At 36.5% G+C, this 15,262-nt stretch overlaps 1 protein-coding gene across 1 annotated transcript in view; it reads left to right on the top strand.

Annotated features, from left to right (window-relative positions):
* Nucleotides 1–15,262, top strand: part of LOC129545009 (phospholipid-transporting ATPase ABCA3-like) — a 204,697-nt gene that overhangs the window by 29,270 nt on the left and 160,165 nt on the right. Inside the window, exons 6-8 of the mRNA XM_088832884.1 lie at nt 11,234–11,350; nt 11,666–11,783; nt 13,476–13,649. Coding sequence (XP_088689010.1) covers nt 11,234–11,350; nt 11,666–11,783; nt 13,476–13,649 — 409 coding nt within the window. The remainder of the gene's footprint in view (nt 1–11,233; nt 11,351–11,665; nt 11,784–13,475; nt 13,650–15,262) is intronic.

Raw genomic sequence — 15,262 nt, 5'->3', positions numbered from 1 at the left:
TTAATTGTCAATTTTAGCTTTATACATGCTGATGTTATGTGTAGGGGACCCAGTACATGGGATTTGCTTATTTTCACCTGTTTTGCATGACTTGACTTATATCTTCATGGAGAGCCTGTCCACCACTGCTATCACCTTGTCTTCTATTAATAACATTGCTGGTTGTTTTAAACTCCCTTCTAAGGAACAGGGTTTGGAATGGCAAATATTATTCCTGCATTGGGAGCTAGTTCTGTTTGTTTCTGGGCTCAAAGAAAGAGCTTACGTCATGGAGTGAGGGATCTTTCATCCACAGTGGCTTCATGGAATCTTCAGGTCACCCAACTCAGAAACTCAGGGAAGTTGTCAAGCAGCCAACTGAACTTTGACCATGGAGTGAAGAGATAGTAAAGAGCTGACATAAATAAATCTCTTTGCCTTTCTCCCTGCAGTGGACTATCTTAAGGCCTGATGCTTCCACTTGACTTAATTCAATAATAGCATTTGAATACATTTCTTTTTATCAGCCTGTGGCCAGTGTGCTAAACACGTTACATTCAATTTGTTTTCTCTCCTTCACATCTTAATTCTCTCATTCTTGCTATTCTATGAATGAACCTCCTGATAAAGTCTTAGCATGTAAGCTTTGCTTAGGATGTATTTTTCAGTCCTTCCAGCCTGAAGTACTTTTTTGTTAAGTGTGTGTGGATTTCTAATGGTTATCTTTTCCAACTTGTTTAAAGATTTTATTGTTGTCGTTCAGTTGCTCAATTGTGTCTGACATTTTGTGATCCAATAGACTGCAGTATGCCAGGCTTCCCTGTCCTTCATCATCTCCCAGAGTTTGCTCAAACACATAGCCATTGAGTCGGTGATGCTATCCAACCATCTCGTCCTCTGTCGTCCATTTCTCCTCATGCCTTCAATTTTTCCCAGAATCAGGTCTTTTCCAATGAGTCAGTTTTTCCCATCAGGTGGCCAGAACATTGGAGCTTCAGCTCCAACATTAGTCCTTTCAGTGAACATTCACAGTTGACTTCCTTTAGGATTGACTGGTTCAATCTCCTTACTGTCCAAGGAACTCTTAAGTGTCTTTTCCAACACCACAGTTGAAAGGCATCAAATTTTTGGTCCTAAGCCTTTTTTATTGTCCAGCTCTCACATCTGTACATGACTACTGGAAAAACCATAGCTTTGACTATGCACAAATTTGTCAGCATAGTAGTCTCTGCTTTTTAATATGCTGTCCAGGTTTGTCATAGCTTTTTTTCCAAGGAGCAAGTGTCTTTTAATTTTATGGCTGCAGTCACTGTCCACAGTGATTTTGGAGCCCAAGAGAAAAAAGTCTGTCACTGTTCCATTGTTTCCCCATCAATTTGCTATGAAGTGATGGGACAGGATGTCATGATCTTCATTTTTAATGTTGAGTTTTAAGCAAGCTCTTTCACTCTCTTCTTTCACTTTCATCATGAGGCTCTTTATTCCCTCTTTGCTTTCTGCCATAAGGGTGGTGTCATCTGCATATCTGAAGTTATTAATATTTCTCCCCACAATCTTGATTCCAACTTGTGCTTCATCCAGCCTGGCTATTCTCATGATGTACTCTGCAATAAGTTAAATAAGCTGGGTGACAATATATAGTCTTGATATACTCCTTTCCCAATTTGGAACCAGTCCGTTGTTCCTTGTCTGATTCCAACTGTTGTTTCTTGACCTGCATAGAGGTTTCTCAGAAAGCAGGTTTCCCACCTCTTTAAGAATTTTCCACAGTTTGTTGTGATCAACACAGTCAAGGACTTTAGTTAGTAGATGTTCTTCTGGAATTATCTTCCTTTTCCTATGATCCAATGGATTGTTGCGATTTGATCTCTGGTTCCTCTGCCTTTTTAAGTCCAGTTTGTACATCTGGATGTTCTGGGCTCACATACTGTTGAACTAGCTGGGAGGATTTTGAACAATACTTTGCTACCATGTGGAATGAGTGCAGTTGTGCAGTAATTTGAACATTCTTTGACATTTTCCTTATTTGATACTGAAATAAAAAATGACCATTTCCAGTCCTGTGGGCATTGCTGAGTTTTCTAAATTTGCTGGCTTATTGAGCAGCACTTTAACAGCATCATCTTTTAGGATTTGAAATGGCTCAGGTGGAATTTCATCACCTCCACTAGCTTTGTTCAGTGATGCTTCCTAAGGCCCACTTGACTTCACACTCCAGGATGTTTGGTTCTAGGTGAGTGATTACACCTTCATGGTTATCTGGGTCATTAAGATCTCTTTTGTATAGTTATTCTATATATTCGTACCGCCAATTCTTATTATCTTCTGCTTCTCTTAGGCCCATACAGTTTCTGTCCTTTATAGTGTGTCTCTTTGCATGAAATGTTCCCTTGGTATCTCTAATTTTCTTTAAGAGCTCCCTATTCTTTCCCATTCTATTGTTTTCTTCTGTTTCTTTGCAATGTTCACTTAAAAAGGCTTTCTTATCTCTCCTTGCTATTCTTTGGAACTCTGCATTCAGATGGTTATATCTTTCCTTTTCTCCTTTGTCTTTCACTTCTTTTTTCAGCTCTTTGTAAGGCCTCCTTGGACAACCATTTTGCCTTTTTACATTTGTTTTTCTTGGGGATGATTTTGATCACTGCATCCTGTACAATGTTATGAACCTGCATCCATAGTTCTTCAGGCACTCTATCAGATCTAATCCCTTGAATCAGTCTGCTACTTTCACTGTATAATTACAAGGAATTTTATTTAGGTCATACCTGAAAGGCCTGGTGGTTTTCTCTATGTTCTTCAATTTAAGTCTGCATTTTGCAATAAGGAGTTCATGATCTGACAAAAAAGTCAGCTCTTGTTTTTGCTAACTGTAGAGATCTTCATCTTCAGCTACAAAAAATATAATTAATCTGATTTCAGTATTGACCATCTGGTGATGTCCATGTATAGAGTCATCTTTTGTGTTGTTGCAAGAGGGTGTTTGCTATGACCAGTGCATTCTCTTGGGAAAATTCTGTTAGCCTTTGCCTTGCTTCATTTTGTACTCTAAGGCCAAGCCCGCCTGTTATTCCAGGTATCTTGCATTCCAGTCCCCTATAATTAAAAGGACATCTTTTTTGGTGTTAGTTCTAGAAGTTCTTGTATGTCTTCATAGAACCATTCAACTTCAACTTCTTCATCATTAGTGGTTTGATCATAGACTTGGATTACTGTGATATTAAGTGGTTTGCCTTGGAAACGAACAGAGATCATTCTGTTGTTTTTGAGATTGCACACAAGTAATCATTTTGATTACTATTTATTCAATTTAACTTTGTTTTCTTATTTTGTAATTCTCTCGTAATAGGTTGTGTAATTTTCACGGTTGTTTTGGGTTTATATTATTTATGTTTGCCATTTTGTCATATATTTTGCTTCTTCACAATATATTGCTATGATTTTTGGTAAAAAAAATTACATGTCTAAAGATATTTAAATAATAAGGTAAAAGATTTTAAGATTTAAAGAGTAAGGAAAAAGGTTTTATACTTTCTTCAAAATTGGGAAAGGAATATGTCAAGGCTGAATGTTGTCACCCTGCTTATGTAACTTATATGCAGAGTACGTTATGCAAAATGCTGGGCTGGATGAATCACAAGCAGGAATCAAGATTGCCAGAAGAAATATCAACAACCTCAAATATGCAGATGAGTGCTTAGTCACCTCAGTCGTGTGACTCCATGGACTATGGCCTACCAGGCTCCTCTGTCATGGGATTCTCCAGGCAAGAATACTGGAGTGGGTTGCCATTTCCTTCTCCAGTGATAAAGTATGAAGCAAGTGAAGTGAGGGAAGTGAAGTCGCTCAGTCGTGTGACTCTTTCTGACCCCATGGACTGCAGCCCACCAGGCTCCTCCATTCGTGAGATTTTCCAGGCAAGAGTACTGGAGTGGGTTGCCATTTCCTTCTCCAGACAAAGATGCAGATAATACCCCTCTAAATGCAAAATGTGAAGAGGAACTAGAATCTCTTGTTGAAGATGAAAGAGGAGCGTGAAACAGCTGGCTTAAAGCTCATTCACAAAACTAAGATCATGGCATCCAGTCCCATCACTCCACGGCAAATATATGGGGAAAAAGTGGAAACAGTGGCAGATTTTATTTTCTTGGACTCTAAAATCACTACAGGTTTTTCCAGTAGTCATGTACAAATGTGAGAGTTGGACCATAAATAAGGTTGAGCACTGAAGAATTGATGCTTTCGAACTGTGATGTTGGAGAAGACTCTTGGACTATAAGGAGATCAAATCAGTCTTTCCTAAAGGAAATCAACCCTGAATATTCATTGGAAGAACTGATACTAAAGCTGAAGCTTCAAAAGTTTGGCCTCCTGATGCAAAGAGACAACTCATTTGAAAATACCCTAATACTGGGAAAGATTGAGGGCAGGAGAAGTCAGGAACAACAGAGGATGAGATGGTTGGTTGGTATCGTTGACTCAATGGACATGAGTTTGAGCAAACTCCAGGAAACAGTGAAGGAGAGGGAAACCACTTGTGCTGCAGTCCATGGGGGTCACAAAGAGTTGGACACAACTTAGCTGCTGAACACCAAATATGTCATTCTCATTTCTTGTCTTCCCTTGAGCAGGTCCAGATTCTTCTTATATCTTCTTACATATTCCTTCTGCCTGATGGATTTCCTTTTTTATTTTTGGTAATGCTATTCCTCTGTTGATTTATTATTTCAGTTTTTGCATGTTTGGCAAGGTCTTTATTTTGCTATCATTTTTGAAAGATACTTAAATTGTGTTAAGAATTCTAAGGTAATGATTTTGCTTGAGTACTTTAATATCTGACCTATTGTCTTGTTGCTTCAAATAAGATGGGTGTTTCTGCCCATCTGTACATAATGTATCATTTTTTAATCCCCTTTTTAAGATTTCTTCTTCTTCTTCTTCTTTTTTCCCCTAGTTTTCAGGAATTTGACTATGGTATGCTTTGGTCTGTTTTTTTTCCCAAGTTTCCTGTGCTTGGATTTCCTGGAGCTTTTTGTATCTGTAGATTAGGTTTCAAACTTTTTAGTGTATATTTATAGATTTTAAAGTTTTATTGCTGTTTAACAATATTACACAAGTTAATAGTTTCTAACAGCACACATTTTTTACTTCACACTTTTTGTGTGTTGAAGTCAAGGAAGATTTAGCTGGGTTTTATGCAAGATTGCAATCAAGGTATTACCCAAGGATATAGACTCACTGGGGCTTTTCAAGTGGCACAGTGGTAAGGAATCTGCCTGCCAATGCAGAAGATGCAAGAGATGTGAGTTCAATCCATGGGTTGGGAAGATTCCCTGGAGAAGGAAATGGCAACCCACTCCAGTATTCTTGTCTGGAAAATTCCATGGACAGAGGAGCCTGGTGGGCTATACAGTCCACGGGATTGCAAAGAGTTGGACACAACTGAGCACACACACATGTAAACTCACTGAACCTCAACTAGGAGAAGAATCACTTTTAAGCTTATGTAGTTGTTGGTAGAATTCAATTCCTTATGGTTGTAGAACTGAATATTTTAGTTTCTTTTTGGCTGTTGGCCAATAATTTGCCTCAATAACTTTAGGTCCTTCTAAAATGGCCAACAGCATCATCAAATTTAGCAAGGGAGAGAGCCTCAGAGTGGGATAAGTGCCATAATCCTATGTAACATAATCACAGAAGTGATATTTAATCACTCTTGGCACATTTTGTTGGCTAAAACAAGTTGCATGACCCATTCATACAAGGGGAGTTCACATAGAATTGTGAATACCAAAGGGTAGAGACATTAGGCCCAACTTTGAAACTGTATGTCATACCTGGTAAGTTTTTAATTGGAGGTCAGACATTGTAAATATTACTTTGTTGAGACTTGGATTTTTCTTTTTTTTTTTTTTAGGATTTATTTATTTATTTATTTGCATTACAATAGTTTAATATGAACAATCAGAACTAATTAACAGTATAACAATATTTTACAAATGAAATAATTAAAATAAACTATGAAATTACTACATAAAACAGGTCTGATCTAGCTTATTTACTTTCTATAATCTCTTCAGTGCTGCAAAACCATTTATTTCTTTTTTTTTTCATGTTTTAATAAACACTTCGTCTTTTTGTATTACTTTCTTTTTCATCACAATAATAGAAATATAACACCATATATCACTGTAAAACACATTTCCACATAAATGCTGATAAGCACAAAATATTTTTCATCATTTACATTTTAACTGTAGTAATATATGGCAGGATTAAAGCTGCATCCATCATGTGTCTAACTAACCTTGGGGAGGGTTGGGAAGCTGGCTGGAGGTGGAGGTGGTGAAGTTTATAAATCTAATTAAAAATGAAGTTGCATTTCCATTTTCCAAAACCACCCATCCACCAGTGTACTGTGTCACTAGACATTATGTACGATTTTACTTTGCGACAGAAACCATTACATTTAAAAATTCATTACAGCAAGGTTAGTTAGACACATGATGGATGCAGCTTTAATCCTGCCATATATTATTACAGTTAAAATGTAAATGATGAAAAATATTTTGTGCTTATCAGCATTTATGTGGAAATGTGTTTTACATGGTGTTATATTTCTATTATTGTGATGAAAAAGAAAGTAATACAAAAAGACGAAGTGTTTATTAAAACATGAAAAAAAAAAGAAATAAATGGTTTTGCAGCACTGAAGAAATTATAGAAAGTAAATAAGCTAGATCAGACCTGTTTTATGTAGTAATTTCATAGTTTATTTTAATTATTTCATTTGTAAAATATTGTTATACTGTTAATTAGTTCTGATTGTTCATATTAAACTATTGTAATGCAAATAAATAAATAAATAAATCCTAAAAAAAAAAAAGAGACTTGGATTTTTCTGTATTCTATATTCCTCAGTTTAATTTTGAGACTGAGCTAAGTAATCTGGAAACAATATTGTTCTTTGGGATCTTGCTTTTAAATTTCTAATAGGTAGAACTAGACAGGCATTTATTCCAGGACAGCAGGCAACTCATCTGGGGGCAAGTTTGCTCCCAGAGGGCATTTGGTAATGTCTGTGATTCATGGGGTCGCAAAGAGTTGGTCACGACTGAGCAACTGAACTGAACTGAACTGAAAGACATTAATACACTGAGAACTATTGCTACTGGCACCTAGTAAGCTGAGGCTAAGGATGCTGTTAAACATTCTATAATGTAATGGAGTAATGAGGAATTACTCCAAAATAGAAATACCACTAAGTGAGAAATCCCAATGTATATGAGGCACTTAGGACAATATTTTGAACTGAATATGTTTCCAGTAGTACTGAGGTTAAGAAATGCAGGTCTGCAGCTAAATCTGGCTCAGTATTAACACAAAATCCTTATAGATAGTCTACCTATGACCTATAAATTACATGGTTTTACTCTGGGGAAAACAAGAAATATTTCTAGGCAAATGTGAGCTCTAGATATTTTTCTCTCTAATCCTTAAAATGGTTCTTTTCATTACCCTGGGACATTCCTCACACATATTTGCTGCTGAATACTAAGAAGTCTGTAAGAGCACCTTCCAAAGATCTCTGGAAATCTGTCTCTGATTAACGCTGTTATTTGGCTGTGCAAACTTCAGCCACTTTGTCCTCCTTGGATTCCCAAATCTGTCTTCTCCTGTCAGGGACATTGCTGCGTTCTCACTCCAATTAGCCGGGCAACTAGTTAGCAACTAGCTGGGTGAGCATAGGGCTTATCTCAATGCTTCTCTCCTCTAAGGGATTACTGTCCTTTATTGCTAGGTCTTGGAAATCAAGATGTCTTAAAAATTAACTGTCACTTTATATCAATCATTTTTATTTTTAATTGAAATGTAATTGATATATAACATTTGTATTTGTTTTAGGTATACAACATAATGATTTAATATGTGCATGCCTTGTGAAATGATTACCACAGTAAATTTAGGTAATATCCATCACCACATATTAATACAATTTGTGTGTGTGTGGTGAGAACTTTTTGAGATTGCTTTCTTCGCAACTTTCAATATACAATACTGTATTGTTAACTGTTATCATTGTGCTATGCATTAATTCCCAGGACATATTTATCTTGTAACTGGAAATCTGGAACTATTAACCACCTTTACCCATCCCCCACCACAAACCTCTGGCAAACACCAATCTGTTCTTGATATTTAATATAAGATTTTTTCTTAGATTTCACATGCAAGTGATATCATACAGTGTTTAACTTTCTCTGTCTGACACATTTCCCTAGGCATAACACCCTCAAAGTCTATTCATGTTGTTGTAAATGCAAGAGTTCCTTCTTTTCTATGGCTGTATTATTCCATTCTCTTCTCTTTCTCTTGTTGTTTCTAGCTGGAGGGTAAATCTGGTCCCATTTGCCCCATCTAGCTCAGAAGGTGAAGCATTCCGTTTGTCTGAATTTTTTGTTTTGTATTAGATATCTTGTATGAGGGAACAGTAGAGACAGTGTCCTCCTAAGGGTCTTGGCTGGTTGCTGCCTTAGCTGCTACTTTGATGTTGTTTAGTCCCTAAGTTGTGTTTGACTCTTTGCAACCCCATAGACTGTAGCCCACCAGTCTCCTCTGTCCATGGGATTTCCCAGGCAAGAATACTGAATTGGGTTGTCATTTCCTTCTCCAGGGGATCTTCCCAACCCAGGGATGGAACCCACATCTGCTGCATTGGCAGGCAGATTCTTTACCACTGAGTCACCAAGGAAGTCCAGCTGCTATGTTAGTCAGTTTCAATTCCTTACTGGTTGAAAATACAGGTACTGATGGCTAACAAACACATGAAAAGATGCTCAACATCACTCATAATCAGAAAAGTGCAAATCAAAACCACAGTGAGATACCATTTCACGCCAGTCAGAATGGCTGCTATCCAAAAGTCTACAAGCGATAAATGCTGGAGAGGGTGTGGAGAGAAGGGAACCCTCTTACACTGTTGGTGGGAATGCAAACTAGTACAGCCACTACGGAGAACAGTGTGGAGATTCCTCAAAAAACTGGAAATAGAACTGCCATATGATCCAGCAATCCCACTGCTGGGCATACACACCAAGGAAACCAGAATTGAAAGAGACACATGTACTCCAATGTTCATTGCAGCACTGTTCATAATATCCAGGACATGGAAGCAACCTAGATGTCCATCTGCAGACGAATGGATAAGAAAGCTGTGGTACATATACACAATGGAGTATTACTCAGCAATTAAAAAGAATACATTTGAATTGGTTCTACTGAGGTGGATGAAACTGGAGCCTATTATACAGAGTGAAGTAAGCCAGAAAGAAAAACACCAATACAGAATACTAACGCATACATATGGAATTTAGAAAGATGATAATGATAACCCTGTATACGAGACAGCAAAAGAGACACAGATGTATAGAACAGTCTTTTGGACTCTGTGGGAGAGGGCGAGGGTGGGATGATTTGGGAGAATGGCATTGAAACATATATATTATCATATGTGAAACGAATCGCCAGTCCAGGTTCGATGCATGATACAGGATGCTCGGGGCTGGTGCACGGGGATGACCCAGAGGGATGATATGGGGAGGGAGGTGGGAGGGGGGTTCAAGATGGGGAACATATATACACCCGGAGTGGATTCATGTCAATGTATGAAATCAAAACAATATCGTAAGGTAATTAGCCTCCAGTTAAAATTAAAAAAAAATAAAATTAAAACAAAAGAAAAAAAATAACAGGCACTGAATTCCAAATCATTTTTCTTTTAAAATATCATGGCTATTACAGTGCATGTTTAATAAACAAAGTGGACATGGAAAACATGACTTTCCATCATAAATCCTTGGGTTACTCACCGAGATGCAAAATCTTTTAAGATTTAGTGTATTTTTCTCCTTCTTTTTCTTTCTCTCAGTGTGTGCATGTGGACACTGCACATCTCCACATTAAAGTTTGGCTACCTGTGAGTTTTTGGTGTCATGTAAATTACTTCACTGTCAACTTTCTCGTTTTGATTTTTTGTTGAAACTTGCTTCAAAGGACTATTTTGTCACCGGTTCTTAGTAAATCTGTCATTTTAAAGTTTTCCAATCTCTTAATTAATACTTTATTTCCTTATATTGTTCCTTTGAATAATAAAATGTACCTTAATGCATTGCAAGGACATTGCAAAGCAATCAAATATAGTAGGAAACATCTATTTTTAATCACCTCTGGAAACTAGTACCCCTAATTTTGCTTCGTTAAATAGCCATTTACATTAAAACGATCATCTTGTAACTAAATTTTGATCTGCCTTTGTTAAAACTTGAAATATCAAATGTCTGTATCCATTGACTTCTGATGAATTATAGTTTATGAAACTCATTGCCAAAACTGTGAACTCTTTCTTGCTCATAGTTTTATTCAAATTTTAGTATTCATAAATGAGGACACTGAGGCAGAGAAAGGCTTAAAGTCTTTTTATTGCCAAGTGGCAAGTCAGGATTCAAACACAGGGAGTCTGTCTCCAGTCTGTGCTTGTCCAGGGAAAAGTAGCCTCTGAAATTAGGAGAAGCAGAATGATAGAACAGGAGGAGCACAGAACAGGGAGTTTGCAGCTGTATAAATTTGTGAAAGCAACTTACCCTCTCTGGGTCTGGTTTTCTGATCTGTAAAATTGGAGGGGTTTGGTTTAAATTAAAGATTTGCAAACTTTTCCTGTATAAGGCAGTATAATATTTTAGGTTCTGCAGACCATTTCACAACTCTACTATTGTAGGATGAAAGCAGCCACAGACAGTACAGAAGTGAATGAGCATGGTTATGTGTCAACAAAACTTTGTTTACAAAAAAATATAAGGCAGACTGGATTTGGCCCTTGGGCTGTAGTTTTCCCTGCTCTCATCTATAATAATATTAAAAGTTATTTACTTTCTTCCAATATGTCCTGAGGCAGAACATCATAATGAGATAAGTGATCCTAGATTTTATGTTTTAAATTTCTAATTAACTGTTTCTTAGATTAGACCCATAACTAGTAATTGACTCAAAATTCCGGTTTGGAAATCACAGCATTGTCATTCACTAGGTTAAATGATTCTGATCAGGTCATTTGACTATTCTGAGACTTGGTTTCTTTGCAGAATGCAATGATGATATTTAACCTTTGTAAGTTTTTGTGGGAATTAAGTCAGATAATATTTGTGAGTTGTTATGAAAATATCACTTTCACGGTATTTGTTCTGTGTTGACTCTCCCACAGGAGTACCAGTTCATGATAGGGCTCAGTAATGGTATGCTCTGGGCATCTTATTTTGTCACGTTCCTTCTGATGTTTTTAATTATCAACTGTATACTGTGCGTGGTTTTATGTGTCAAGGCAAGTATCTGTTTGAATGCATCACGCTGCAGCTACACTTTGCGAGGGATAAAATAATTGTGGGTGGGAGCTGCATGGGTTTTAGGTTGCAAAAGAATAGATGTATTTATCATGGACCCTCTGGGGAATTCAGAAGCTGCTCAGTCTATCAGCAGACACAAACCATTGATCCCTTCTGTGGGAAATGAGTTATTTAGTTAAATATTGCCATTTCACTTGGGGGTATGGAAATGTTTTAAGGCTGTTTTATTTCACCTCGTTTTCCTGTGACACCACTTCCAGTGTGACTAAACTGGCTTCACAATTGTATTGTAGATTGTACCTATAGTTGTCCTCAAAAACAGCGACCCGTCCCTCATCTTTGTCTTTTTCCTGTGTTTTGTCGTGGCCACCATAACCTTTGGCTTTCTGATTACCACTTTCTTCAGTAAAAGTGAGTATAAGACTACTTCCGTGAAACATTTTAACTGTTTAAATTGACTAAAAGAGGAATTTATATAGAAGTTTCTTCTACGTTTAAGTTGCCATTTCATGTAGACTCTCTGCTTGCATTCTAAATGTCTAAAAATATACATGTCATATAAATGTGAAGTGATTTGAGAGGAAGGGCAAGAATTAGTGAAAATTAATATATCAATAGCATAGGATGCATGGGAAAAGAGAATAAAAAGAGGATATAAACTAAAATAGGGTCATGTGAAAGCATTTATTTATTCATTCACTCAGTGAAGTCTTTGGATCACTTATCACATACCTGGAACATTATCAAATATACAAAAAAAAAGAATTTTCTGCCCTGTTCTCACTTTAAAGAAGGATGTGTGCCTGAATAAATTCAAACTGGCCTAGTTAGGGAATTTGTAGAACTGCTTCTCCTGTGGTCATTTTCTATTATTTATTTTACAAATAAGTAAATTTTGTTTTTTCAGAAAACAAACCTTCACCATTTTTTGGCTTTTATATCTATCTTATATGTTAAACGGTTAAAGTATTGCCTTCTTTCAACCCTGTAGGGCACGAGTACCATGAAGCAAATGTTTTATGGTAGAGAAATTTGTATTTTTATTGTTTTCAGCAGCAACACTGCCGTTGGCTTGTTCTTCCAAAATAGAGCAAAATAACTACCCTCTATCACAGAGCACAGGAAAGCTATGGGTGGAGAGAATTATGTCAAAGTAAGCCTGAAGATAGTGGCAGTGGTTTCGTCACTAAGTTGTGTCTGACTCTTTCCACCCCATGCTCTGTAGCCTGCCAGGAGTCTCTGTCCATGGGATTTCCCAGGCAAGAGTACTGGTGTGTGTTGCTTAAAGGTGACATGCCAAAAAGTAACATAAAGTAGGCAAATATCAATGAATTACTTACTTGCCTAAAACAAGTATATCCCCGGGTGGGAAAGATCCCCTGGAGAAGGAAATGGCAAGCCATTCCAGTACTCCTGCCTGGGGAATTCCATGGACAGAGTAGCCAGGCAGACTAGAGTCCATGGGATCACAAAGAGTCAGACATGACTGAGCAACTAGCTTTCACTTTTCATGATACAAATCACTCTAACTCAGATGACTCTCTTTGATGATTTTGTTGTCAGTTTTTTTAATGTATTTTTATAAATATAATAAATAAAATTTTGAAATTTAAGATTGAGAGTATTTAGAAAGTCACTAAAGCTTTTCAGTTTCAAAAGTTTCAAAATAAATGGTAATTAGGTGGGTATATTCTTATGATGTGATGAGGGATGTTGTACTTCTAGAGGTTATTAAGCTAAGTGGTCATAAATAAAAAATAAAAAGGCAAGATTTTATAAATGTAAGGATCAATTCTTCTTTAAGTAAATATCCACATCATTGTATAAGAAAGAGCAAATTCCGGAAAAGTTCCTTCCTCATGCTACTCATCCATTCATTCAAGCAAGCAAGCAAAATATTTATTAAACAACTACTCTCTGTTAAGCACTGCTTAAATACTGATGATACAGTAGTGAACAACATTGGTAACACAGTGGTAAACAAGGCAGACAGTTTCTCTTCTAGAGTTTACATTTTAGAGCTCTTTTTAGTAAAATAGGGGTATTTCTACTTCAAGATTTTGTATGTTATGTACTGACTATGTTTTCCATCTTACATTTCAGCTACCTTGGCTGTTTCTATTGGAGGTTTCCTCTTTTTTCTTACCTTCTTTCCATTTGTAGTAGTCATCACCATGTACGGAATGTTGAGCCACACGGGGAAGCTGGTTTCCTGTCTCCTTTCAAATATTGCAGTAGCTTTGGGGATTAATACTATAAGCAAGTTGGAAATGAAGGGTGGGTTTTTTCTTTATAAAAAATTTACTTTGATGATTTGATTCCTAGGAAGAAAACGTAGGTGATCTGGGATTGGCAGTATAATAAGTGGAAAGTGGGTAAAAGGAAACTTTAGTGTCTCTTAAATATTTTTCCTGGTTTGTACTATTTTTATCATAAAAATGATATTTATATACTATATATGTATACAGTATATATAAATTTATACATGAAATATGTACACATAAATATATATACAAATGTTTAGTTGTTTTCATGCCTTTTTATCAGTGGCCTGAGGGAAAATTTTGCTACCTAGGGTACATTGACAGTGTCTAGAGATATTTCTGGTTTCTAATTGTCATAACTGGTAGAGGAGTGCTACTGATGTCTAGTAGGTAGCAGCCAGAGACGCTATTAAACATCCCACAAAGTACAGGACTGCCGCTTATATAATTATCTAGCTCCAAATGTCAATAGCACCAAAGCTGAAGACATTCTCTCCAATATCTATATATTAAAATATATGAGTTCACACTGTTACATCTAGTTTCAATTTAATATCAGTTTCCTGGCAGTCCAGTGGTATGGACTCTGCATTTTCATTGCTGAGGGCCTGATTCAATACCTAGCTGGGGAACTAATACCCCACAAGTCATGCCGTTCTTCCTACCAAAATAAGCTCTTTCTACCTTTTTCAATTTCTTATATTTATTTCCCTTTCCAACCATGAGAAATCTGACCCCCACCATTGTCAAAATAACTATTAAGTTGCTCAATTTTGCAATACTCATAAATGCTTACAGAAATGTTGACCTACTCCTCTGTAAAGATCTAACATTTTAAGTATGGTGATCGCTTGCAAATCTTTTTACATTTAATCTGAGTCTAGGTAGTCAAAGTACTGTGTTCAAAAATTATTTAGATTAGTATTTCTTATTACTTTCAGTGGCTCAGTTGTGTCTGACTCTTTGCAACCCCATGTACTGTAGCCCACCAGGCTCCTCTGTTCATGGGATTCTCCAGGCAAGAATCCTGGAATGGGTTGCCATTTCCTTCTCCAGGTAACCTTCCTGACCCAGGGATCGAACCTGGGTCTCCTGCATTGCAGACAGATTCTTTACCATCTGAGTTACCAAGGAAGCATTACTTTTAGTGTGGTTATGTTATTCTTTTGAAATATGGATATGTACATCTGTTTCTGCCACATTTTTAATCTCACCATCATTGCTTATTTAATATAAATTTCTAAATATGTAGATATTAACACAGATTATTAAAAGTAAAATCCTAGAAAATAAAGTATACTTAGATAAAAATCATTCCCTCTCCATACCAGTAATTTTCTCCCTTGTAGGTAAGTCTTATTTATTTCTGTTTTATCTTCTCTGTGATTTAAATTCTGAGAAGATCAACAATACTATGCATTTTCTTATTTATCTCACTTTTAAGCAAAATTATTGGTGTAAGGTATGCACATTTACAATGTGATTTTTTTCAGCCAACAATATATTCTAGAAATCTTTCCCTTATGAATACAGATATATTTATTATTTTTTATAGATACATTGTGTGGATGTGGCATAATTTATTCAAGCAATCAACTATGCATGAGCATTTAGGAGATTTATAAT

This window comes from Moschus berezovskii, chromosome 27 (genome assembly GCF_049115385.1).
Source record: "Moschus berezovskii isolate FMDL1 chromosome 27, NW_MosBer_1.0, whole genome shotgun sequence".
Lineage (NCBI taxonomy): Eukaryota > Metazoa > Chordata > Mammalia > Artiodactyla > Moschidae > Moschus > Moschus berezovskii.
The sequence above is the reverse complement of the archived record's forward strand: the minus strand, read 5'-3'. Positions and strand labels throughout refer to the sequence as shown.